Below are 12,500 nucleotides of genomic sequence, written 5' to 3' on the forward strand. Positions count from 1 at the left end.
CCTGATCAACATGACTCACACACACTCACACACACACACTCACACACACACACACTAACACACACACACTCACACACACACACTCACACACACACACACACACACTCACACACTCACACACACACACACTCACACACACACACACACTCACACACACACTCACACACTCACACACTCACACACTCACACACACACACACACACACTCACACACACACTCACACTCACACACTCACACACTCACACACACACTCACACACACACACTCACACACTCACACACACACACACTCACACACACACACACACACACTCACACACACACACACACTCACACACACACACTCACACTCACACACTCACTCACACTCACACTCACACACACTCACACTCACACACACACACACACACACACACTCACACACACACTCACACACACACACACTCACACTCACACACACACACTCACACACTCACACACACACACACACTCACACACACACACACACACTCACACACACACTCACACACTCACACACTCACACACACACACTCACACACTCACACACTGACACACACTCACACACTCACACTCACACACACTCACACACTCACACACTATATAACTAAATATACAACAACTAGCCATTTAACAACTAGCTTTATTACAACTAGCTATTTAATAACTACATATTTAACAAATAGCGATTTAACAACTAGCTATGTAATAACTAGCTATTTCACAACTAACTCTAGCTAGCTAAAAGCTCTCTGAACTACTTTTCATATTCTAAATGGATCTCTCTCGACAGACTAGCGTCGACCCATCTGGACGTAAGAGTGATTACAAGACGCGTCAATGAGTCTTGAGCGAAGCATCACATCGGTTGAGCCTCTGTATTAGGAGTGGATTGTTTTGGCTTTTCAGAATCCAGAAGTCAATCTGAAGCATTTTGTACCATTGCCTCCTCTTTTTCAGTTTCTAAACATTTTCACTGAAACAAAATACAACGTGAGAACAAACACACAATTTGATGTGTTGCAGTTTGACTGTGGTCCACAATCCTCACAAAATACCCCCCCCCCCCCCCCCCTCCAAGCCACACAAGTCCAACTTGAGTGATGTAACACACAGTACAGACACATTATTCTCAGGTTCCCAGCATACCGTTCTTGATAACCAACGATGTGTAGGTGGAGCTGGGCGGTCCAGAAGTTTCACTAGTTTCAGGGCTGAAGGGGGTTGGAGGACTGTGGCCCCAGGAGGTAAGCGGGGCCCTCTGGGAAGGTAGGAAGCTGGTTGGCTGAGAACAGTTCTGAAAATACAGCACAACCCACTCACAATCATAAATTGTAATATATGGACAACACTACGACCAGACTAAAAAATGTCCCATACAAAAACAAAGTCGGACTTTCACGAAAATGAACATTTGTAAAGAGGAATTTATTTTCTGTACTTTACTGATGGACCTGATCACGGCTGTGTGAGTCGTATCCACTCACCGTGAAAGATAAGGCCTTTCTCTTTTCTTTGATCCTCTTTATGGCATTCCTCACCTAAATGAGAAGCAGTTTACACCCACTGGTTTGTCCAAAAGACGGGCACACTCACATTCTGATGTTCTGTTGCATTGGCAACAGACTGCAGCGTTGGCAATGGACTGAATACTTCCTTACCTCACTGTTGTAAACAGCATACACAAAGAAGATATACAGGCCCTGCAAAGAGAAGAGAGGCACACAAGGCAATTGAAAAGACTATAATTCCAATTCCATTGATGCAGTTATATTAACAATACCTTCATCCAGTCCATTTAGTACTCAATCAAACTCTTTTCCAACAATTTACCACGTATAGCAGAAGACCTTTACCTGGCTCAATCGGTGTGGTTTTCGAATCCCTTTTGGCAGGAACTCCACTCAACTCAGAGCTGAACTGAATCCAATCTGTCTGTAAATGTTTTGTTATTGACCTCCTGCATGTCCAGCGATATACTGAAGAAATGGGATTATGATAAAACAATAATCCCTGAATGCTCCACAGCAGAAGTAGCAGCAAACCTTTGGTAAGACTGCGTTATACTAGAAAGAACAAGTTCCTAGGTGAGGCCAGAAGGAAGTGTTTGTTGATGCAACATGATCTCACACTATAGATACACATACATGTTGTCCCTGGGGCTGAAGCATTTGAACTTGTGTCTTGATCTTTGGCAGGTTTATAGTCATCGTGCTGTTCGATGCTTTATTCTCCTGAACCCCAGAGGACGTACCACCAAACTGTTTGCATGTAAGGAAGCGAGAAGTCAACGAGTGTAACCGGCCATAAACCAACTGTCACCATGTAGAGGAGGAGCTGGAATCAAACGTCAACTCATATCTCATGACTACTTTATTGCCTTTATACAAGCCCTTTAAAGAAAGAAGTTAAGTATTACATGCATTTAAATGAAGCTAAGGTGCAACAATATTTACTCTAATATAATATTCATTCAAATGTGGATCTGTTAAGGCTGTTTTCTTAAACTCTCTGAGTGTGATGACTCGGATGGGTTGACATGAGAGTTCGTTGAAAGTCCGCTGCACCTCATACGGACGTGAAAGGGTTCCTTGTGTGTTGTCACCTGGAACCCACGGACCACTGGCCAGGGGTTGGTTTTCGATGCCCTGGGAGTGAGGCTAGGTTAGCAGTCGAAGGTGATGTGAAAGGCCTGTCATAGTCGGGGGGCACCTCACAGCAACAGGGGCCAGGGTTCGAGCCCCAATCCCGGGCACTACTTGAGCGTGGAGTTTGCTCTTTCTCCCCGTGGCAGCGTACGTTCCCTCCACGTCCTCCGGCCTCCTCCCACAGGCCAAAGACATGCAGCGAACTGGAGACTCTGAATAACGGTCGGCGTGAGCGTGAGCCTGAATGGAATCTGCCTCTGTACGTGCCCTACGATAAGGTGAACCCCGGCTTCACCCAACGTCAGCCGGGGTCGGCTCCCGCGCCCGGCCGCCCTGAGTATAGGATAAGTGGTTTGGATTATGGAATTTGGAGAAGTCTCACATTCAGTTCAAGAATGACTTTGTCAGTGAGCGTAAATGTCAGTTGCAGTGGCAGAAATACAGCCGCCACAGTGCAGTGTGTAACCGGCACCGTGCCGTTGGCAACAGCACATCTCATGGACCCGACTGATCAAGACGTCCGTGTTGAACCAGACACTGAGTGGACAGAAGCAGAAGAGGAAGATTTAGTGCTATCAGAGACAGGGACTAGTGTAGTAAATTCAAACCCACACTGGATGGTATTAAGAATATACACTTTTATTAATCCCCAAGGGGAAATTAGTTCTCTGCATTTAACCCATCCTTAGTTATTAAGGAGCAGTGGGCTGCGGTGAAGCGCCCGGGAAGCAACTGGGGGTTCAGTGCCTTGCTCAAGGACACTTCGACTTGCAACTAATGGGGAGAGCGGGGATCGAACCCACAACCCTGCGGTTGCAGGACGGCCCTCTTACCCCACTGAGCTAAAGCCAGTGGGGTAAGAGGGCCGGTGTTGCCTTCAGGGTCTGCTGTTCCGGCCCACAAACTCCGTCACACTTTGCTTTCATAAGACTGTTGAAGCGGCCGAGTAAAATCCCTTTTCTCCGTAAAGAGAAGAAGATGGGCCGGCTCAGCACCGTCCTCCTACCTACATGAGGAAGAACTCCTACTGTAGTGTTATCTGCCCTCGCCTGGACACTGGCAGTAAATCTGAATTAACTAGCAGCTCTCTGGGGGTCACCCAGGGGCTAGCTCATTTTGATTAATTAAAGACCCGGGAAGAGCACCGAGGGGTGGGCGAGGTCACAGAAGACGAGCAGAGAGCGGATGGAAAGCAAAACAGGGACGGCGTATAGAAAAGGTTGATGTGAGAGGAGAGTGTCGAGGAGAGGAAGTAACTGCCGTGTTATCAGGGGAGGAGAGCTGGAGGTAGATGTGGTGTGACCTGGAGTTCAAAGACCTCCGACTGCTCCCACACACACACATGCACGCTCAAGACCAACACACATGAAGGTGCATGAGAACTGGCCCCAGAGCACAAAGTTACTCGTTATGAAGCGCACATTCACACACGATTAGATGAATATACTGCAAATATAAATAATTGATTTTTTAAGTTGAATTGAGTTCCTTCAGCTATTTCACGAGGAAAGTAGAAAGGTCAAAGAGAAAGCTGTTAGCATGTGCTACCATGTGTTGTGTGTCTCATCCCATGATCAAAGCTCACAACATGTTCATGACAAATTCATTATAAATTCAATTAAAAAAAAATAATTTGTGTGAATGATCATATCATTACTATTAATCATGTGTTACGTTACCCGCCAACCTTTCACTACGATAACCACGTGTTACGATAACCACGTGTTACGATAACCACGTGTTACGTTAACCACGTGTTACGATAACCACGTGTTACGTTAACCGCCAACCTTTCACTACGATAACCACGTGTTACGACAACCACGTGTTACGATAACCACGTGTTACGATAACCACGTGTTACGTTAACCACGTGTTACGATAACCACGTGTTACGATAACCACGTGTTACGTTAACCGCCAACCTTTCACTACGTTAACCACGTGTTACGACAACCACGTGTTACGATAACCACGTGTTACGTTAACCGCCAACCTTTCACTACGTTAACCACGTGTTACGTTACCCGCCAACCTTTCACTACGATAACCACGTGTTACGATAACCACGTGTTACGATAACCACGTGTTACGTTAACCACGTGTTACGATAACCACGTGTTACGTTAACCGCCAACCTTTCACTACGATAACCACGTGTTACGACAACCACGTGTTACGATAACCACGTGTTACGTTAACCACGTGTTACGATAACCACGTGTTACGATAACCACGTGTTACGTTAACCGCCAACCTTTCACTACGTTAACCACGTGTTACGACAACCACGTGTTACGATAACCACGTGTTACGTTACCCGCCAACCTTTCACTACGATAACCACGTGTTACGATAACCACGTGTTACGATAACCACGTGTTACGTTAACCGCCAACCTTTCACTACGTTAACCACGTGTTACGTTACCCGCCAACCTTTCACTACGATAACCACGTGTTACGATAACCACGTGTTACGATAACCACGTGTTACGATAACCACGTGTTACGTTAACCGCCGACCTTTCACTACGTTAACCACGTGTTACGATAACCACGTGTTACGATAACCGCCAACCTTTCACTACATTAACCACGTGTTACGATAACCGCCAACCTTTCACTACGTTAACCACGTGTTACGTTAGCCACGTGTTACGATAACCGCCAACCTTTCACTACGTTAACCACGTGTTACGTTAGCCACGTGTTACGTTAGCCACGTGTTACGATAACCACGTGTTACGTTAACCACGTGTTACGATAACCACGTGTTACGTTAACCACGTGTTACGTTAACCACGTGTTACGTTAGCCACGTGTTACGATAACCACGTGTTACGTTAACCACGTGTTACGATAACCACGTGTTACGTTAACCACGTGTTACGATAACCACGTGTTACGATAACCACGTGTTACGATAACCGCCAACCTTTCACTACGTTAACCACGTGTTACGTTACCCGCCAACCTTTCACTACGTTAACCACGTGTTACGTTAGCCACGTGTTACGATAACCGCCAACCTTTCACTACATTAACCACGTGTTACGTTACCCGCCAACCTTTCCCTACGTTAGCCAAGTGTTACGTTACCCGCCAACCGTTCCCTACGTTAGCCAAGTGTTACGTTACCCGCCAACCGTTCCCTACGTTAGCGACATGCTCCACTCCGCTCAGTCAGGCCTGGTTGCTGCTGTCCAGCTGCTGCCACAAGAGGAGCGCAGAGAGTTGTTTTACCTGGAGTGAGTTGAGAGCGATGAAGACGTAGGCGACGACCACCGACAGATGGACCAGCACCCCACACAGCCAGGTCAGACCCAGCACCGGCAGCAGGATGAGAACTGGGCGGGTCACAGCCCTGGAGAGGAAAGTACAGAGCAGACGGTATGGCATGAACTCTGAAGCACAGACGCAGAACTCGGGGTAACTGACCACCTCAACTTCTGCTTTTGATTCCAGCGCTTTCTTCTCTTCAACCAAGTTACCAAACACGAGTAGAGGCCGGAGCAGGAGCCTGTCAAATGGAGTTTTCAAGGTATTTTGATGACAATTTCTCCTCAAGTATTTCCTCCTTGAATCCTGTCTCTGCACGATAGATTTTACTGCTGTTTTTCTCCCTTCAATAATCCTTTCAGTGATCCTGGTGCTTAAACGGCCAAGAACCATTTCATGGGGCAAGGCAGAAAGGTTGCCTTTCTTCAAACCACCATTGTTGTCACACTGCTGCACCTGGGTAGAGAGATTTAGTTTTTCAGACTGCGCTACGTCTGCAAGGACAAAGCCGGCACTCACTTCCCTCTCCCCTTTTATTTTTAAAAGTCGGTCTCCCTCTAATCTCCTGAATTCACGCAACGCTCTCGAGCCGAAACAGACGAGTACGTTCGGTCTGTTTGTGAGGGAATGAAGAGAGTCGTGGCATTTCCATCAGGCGGAGACACATGAATAAAATCAGAGAGAAAGGGATATATAGAAAACACAGAAAGACGACCAGAGGCTGGACCTCCATGTTTGAGCTTAAATCCTCTGTAGTCGACTCAGTGTTAAGCACTGGCCGGTTGGGTTTATATGAAAATATATATATAAAAAGACTTCCTTCTATTTCTAGTTGACTGGGTTTTAACAAAATGAATATATAATAAAAATACTGAAAGACAAATGGCTCCATTACTCATCTGTCCAGGTATAGAGACGTCTGTCTCACAAATGTCTGTCTCCAAATACCTTGGAGGTGAATTTAGTTTTGTGTGTGTTCAAACCCTAAATAATTGTTCCCATTGCTCTGGATTCTGTTGATGAGGAATATGTATTTGGTAGAATGTAACTCCAAAGGCATCGGCTGATACCCCGGAATGTGGTTCTTCATGGGTAATATGTTCAATGGTAAATGGACTATCGTTTACATAGCCTCATTATTCTGTTTAATCAAAGCGTTTAACACTAATTCATCCATTCACACACACATTCACACACACACATTCACACACACACATTCACACACAGAGGCCGATCATCCAATTAGTGGACAACATGCTCCTCAGCAGCAGCACTCAGCCCTTAATGACCCTGTCATGTCAATGCATGTATATATATATATATATATATATATATACATATTTACGTATATAAATATGTTTACATATATATATATATTATATATATTTAAATATTTCTGTGTATATAAGTCTGTATATATTTATATATTACATATATACATTATATATATTTAAAAATATATATTTATATATATATTTTTATGTATATATATTTACGTGTATATAAGTATGAATACATAAATATATTTAAATATATATTTATATCTATATAAATATATACATATATATATATATATATTTGTCAGTCGCTCAGGTAATAATTTTTTTTGCTTGCATACAGCTTTACTATAACAGATTTACAAGCAGTGTTCCGATAACGTATATCCATAATCGTGTAACCATAGCAACATAGACCTGACACAATGGAAAGGAAAATTATTTTGCTGCTCAGCCTTTGACTGACAATAAGGAAGCAGAGTTGTTTCAATAGGACATTTAAAAATGTCTCTCGACTACAAGCTGGCTCATTCAAAGCCGAAGTCTGCCGAAACATTTTGTCATTGTTAAGGAATCGCTTGAAAAGAACAAAACAAAGCGATGAATTGATCGCTAACAAACAACGTGTGTGTGTGGACGCTCCGCCCCTCTGCTGCTGCCTTCAGGCGTCGCTGCACATCATGAAGACAGTATCGCGTCGGCATCCGGACACACTGCCTCCATCTGGGTCGTGAGCCGGTCCCGCCATCCACACCTTTAACGCACAGGTGTCAAACATAAGGACCCCCACGTCATTTTATGCGGCCCCTGACGGCTTGAAAGACATGCGATCCCCTTTTCTTAAAGAAATTGAAGAACAATTTAGGGGATTTTATTTTGAAAGTTTCAAATTAAAGGGATTTATGTTGTAATATTCGAGACGTTTTCATTTTATGTGGCCCCTGACGGCTTGAAAGACATGCGATCCCCTTTTCTTAAAGAAATTGAAGAACAATTTAGGGGATTTTATTTTGAAAGTTTCAAATTAAAGGGATTTATGTTGTAATATTCGAGACGTTTTCATTTTATGTGGCCCCTGACGGCTTGAAAGACATGCGATCCCCTTTTCTTAAAGAAATTGAAGAAAAATTGCCGTGCTTTTATTTTGAAGGTTTCAAATAAAATCTTCTTATGTACACTATTTCTACACTAAAATAAACAATAATCAAATGCAAAGAGACTTTAACAATATGTTCGGGGGTAGTTCATACAGATTTTCAGTACCGGCCCTTTAAGAGGCGGCCATGATGCCCACGTCGTCCGGCCCCTCAGAGCGGCGCCTGGGGGACTCAGGGGAGCAGAGGGGCTATCCCCCTGTCCCAAGGGGAGCAGGGGGGCAGGATATATATGTATATATATATATACAGTATATGTATATCTATATGTATATATAGATATACATATATATACATATATAATATATATATTATATATATATACATATATATATACATATATATGTATATACAGTATATGTATATATATATGTATATATATATATATATATATACATATATATATATATATACAGTATATGTATATATATATGTATATATATATATACATATATAATATATATATAATATATATACATATACAGGACTGTCTCAGAAAATTAGAATATTGTGATGAAGTTCTTTATTTTCTGTAATGCAATTAAAAAAACAAACATGTCATGCATTCTGGATTCATTACAAATCAACTGAAATATTGCAAGCCTTTTATTCTTTTAATATTGCTGATTATGGCTTACAGCTTAAGAAAACTCTAAAATCCTATCTCATAAAATTTTAATATTTCCTCAGACCAAGTAAAAAAAAAGATTTATAACAGCTGAGTGTTTGTCAAGGCTCAGGAAACCCTTGCAGGTGTTTCGAGTTAATTAGACAATTCAAGTGATTTGTTTAATACCCTACTCGTATACTTTTTCATGATATTCTAATATTTAGAGATAGGATATTTGAGTTTTCTTAAGCTGTAAGCCATAATCAGCAATAAATCAGAATAAAAGGCTTGCAATATTTCAGTTGATTTGTAATGAATCCAGAATGCATGACATTTTTGTTTTTTTAATTGCATTACAGAAAATAAAGAACTTCATCACAATATTCTAATTTTCTGAGACAGTCCTGTATATATAGATATACATATACTGTATATATATATACACAGTATATGTATATCTATATGTATATATAGATATACATATATATATACATATATAATATATATATTATATATATACATATATATATATACATATACTGTATATATATATACAGTATATGTATATACAGGACTGTCTCAGAAAATTAGAATATTGTGATGAAGTTCTTTATTTTCTGTAATGCAATTAAAAAAACAAAAATGTCATGCATTCTGGATTCATTACAAATCAACTGAAATATTGCAAGCCTTTTATTCTGATTTATTGCTGATTATGGTTTACAGCTTAAGAAAACTCAAATATCCTATCTCTAAATATTAGAATATCATGAAAAAGTATACTAGTAGGGTATTAAACAAATCACTTGAATTGTCTAATTAACTCAAACACCTGCAAGGGTTTCCTGAGCCTTGACAAACACTCAGCTGTTATAAATCTTTTTTTTTACTTGGTCTGAGGAAATATTAAAATTTTATGAGATAGGATTTTAGAGTTTTCTTAAGCTGTAAACCATAATCAGCAATATAAAAAAAAATAAAAGGCTTGCAATATTTCAGTTGATTTGTAATGAATCCAGAATGCATGACATTTTTGTTTTTTTAATTGCATTACAGAAAATAAAGAACTTTATCACAATATTCTAATTTTCTGAGACAGTCCTGTATATATGTATATATATATATATACATATATATATAATATATATACATATATATACAGTATATGTATATATATATGTATATATATATATACATATATATATGTATATAATATGTATTTATAAATATATATATATTTATATATACATATTATATACATATATATATATAAATATATATAGTAATTATGCTTCTGCCTTTTAATATGTTGTACTAGATGTAAAGGCGACACCTTTTGTATCGTATGAATACAATATTTTCTGATTAGATTCCGGATGAATCTCCTCTTCAAACACAGGAGGCGTTCATGTGGTGATGAAGACGAGGCAGAGAACAGAACCACAGGAGCAACCGGTTCTCAAGGTCCGAGAACACGGCAACGTCCTCTCAACCATCCTGATGCTCCACACACTGACCACGCTGTATAACACACACACACACACACACACACACACACACACACACACACACACACACACACACACACACACACACACACACACACACACACACACACACACACACACACTGGAGCTGGGACCAGGTGTCTAGCTGATAAGCTCGTAGACTCCCACAGCAGACTCCCAAACCTACACTCCCATCTCTCACACTGCCTCTATTGACTGAGAGAGAGAGGGAGAGAGGGAGAGAGAGAGGGAGAGAGAGAGCGTGTGTAAGAGAGAGAGGGAGAGAGGGAGAGAGAGAGGGAGAGAGCGGGAGAGAGAGAGAGCGTGTAAAAGAGAGAGAGAGAGAGGGAGAGAGGGAGAGAGAGAGAGAGAGAGAGAGAGTGAGAGTGTAAGAGAGAGAGAGTATAAGGGAGAGAGAGCGAGTGGGAGCACAAGAGAAAAAAAGGCTCATGAAAGAAGGCTTACAAAAGCATGAGGAGAGAGAGAGGTAGAGAGAGGTAGAGAAATAGAGAGAGATAGAGAGAGGTAGAGAGGTAGAGAAAGAGAGATAGATAGAGAGAGGTTGAGAAATAGAGAGAAATAGAGAGAGATAGAGAGAGGTAGAGAGAGAGAGAGGTAGAGAGAGGTAGAGAGAGAGAGGTAGAGAGAGAGAGCAGCATTGAGTCTCACCAGGTGAGGTCAAAGGTCTGCATCTTTGAGGCCGAGCCTGGACTGAGCATCTTCGCCCGGCGCCGAGCGCTGGAGACGGTTACCATGACAACCCGACACAGCACCACCGTATTGACCTGCAGGCGGAGGACAACAACATCAGCAACAACAACAACAACAACAGCAACAATATCAACAACAACAACATCAACAATAACAACAACAACGTGAGATAAAAAATACATATTTATATGATGTTAATAATAATGATATATATTATATATATAATTCTCTTTTTTAAGTGTCTTTTAAATAATATTATTTACCGAGTCATAGTAACTATCTCCCTACACTGTTCTCACACACATGCGCACCCACCTACACATGCGCACCCACCTACACACGTACACACACACACACACACACACACACACACACACACACACACACACACACACACACACACACACACACACACACACACACACACACACACACACACACACACACACACACACACACACACACCAGCAGGACGAACACCACGGGCCCCACGAAGGCCCAGATGGTGTCTGTGTGCACGTTGAGCCAGCAGTGGTCGTCGGCCTTGTACTCGTCCACCGAGACCACCAGAGTCACGCCCACCACGAGGACAGGGAGACCTGAGGAGGAGGAGGAGGAGGAGGAGGAAGAAGAACACGGGGTGAGGGGGAGACAACATATTTATAGAACAGACTAGTGTGTTTAGTCTGAGGGGACACACACACCTCACACTGTGTTCTCACACACACACACACACACACACACTGTGTTCTCACACACACACACACACACACACACACATACAGACACACACACACACACACACACTCTGTGGTGTGTTTGAGAACAGGAGCAGCTGGATGTGACTAGCAGCTCCACATCCTCTAATGACCTCTAATGACCTCTAATGACCTCTCGTCTGGGAACCAATCACAGCCTCAGAACGAGCTGCTGGCCACAACCAAGCAACACATTCATCTTCATGGTTCTGGTTCAATGACATCATCATCGTCATGGTTCTGGTTCAATGACATCATCATCGTCATGGTTCTGGTTCAATGACATCATCATCGTCATGGTTCTGGTTCAATGACATCATCATCGTCATGGTTCTGGTTCAATGACATCATCGTCTCATGGGAGTCTATGTGGTCCTCTGTGATGATGTCATGATGCAGCACCAGGACTCTGCTAGCATGTACTTCCGTTAGCTCACACGTTGTGTCCACGGCCATCTACAGGTAATACACCACAGAAGAAGAAGAAGAAGAAGAAGAAGAAGAAGAAGAAGAAGAAGAAGAAGAAGAAGAAGAAG

General features: G+C 42.1%; 1 protein-coding gene across 1 annotated transcript in view; it reads right to left on the minus strand.

The window, feature by feature from the left end:
- The window catches only part of adgrd2 (adhesion G protein-coupled receptor D2), a 36,060-nt gene that overhangs the window by 3,271 nt on the left and 20,289 nt on the right, over positions 1 to 12,500 (minus strand). Inside the window, exons 17-22 of the mRNA XM_056419245.1 lie at positions 11,672 to 11,805; positions 11,165 to 11,280; positions 5,911 to 6,031; positions 1,679 to 1,720; positions 1,505 to 1,558; positions 1,167 to 1,314 (exon numbers count right to left, since the gene is read on the minus strand). Of these exons, the coding sequence (XP_056275220.1) occupies positions 1,167 to 1,314; positions 1,505 to 1,558; positions 1,679 to 1,720; positions 5,911 to 6,031; positions 11,165 to 11,280; positions 11,672 to 11,805 (615 nt within the window). The remainder of the gene's footprint in view (positions 1 to 1,166; positions 1,315 to 1,504; positions 1,559 to 1,678; positions 1,721 to 5,910; positions 6,032 to 11,164; positions 11,281 to 11,671; positions 11,806 to 12,500) is intronic.

The sequence above is a fragment of the Pseudoliparis swirei genome, chromosome 7 (assembly GCF_029220125.1).
Source record: "Pseudoliparis swirei isolate HS2019 ecotype Mariana Trench chromosome 7, NWPU_hadal_v1, whole genome shotgun sequence".
NCBI classification, from domain to species: domain Eukaryota; kingdom Metazoa; phylum Chordata; class Actinopteri; order Perciformes; family Liparidae; genus Pseudoliparis; species Pseudoliparis swirei.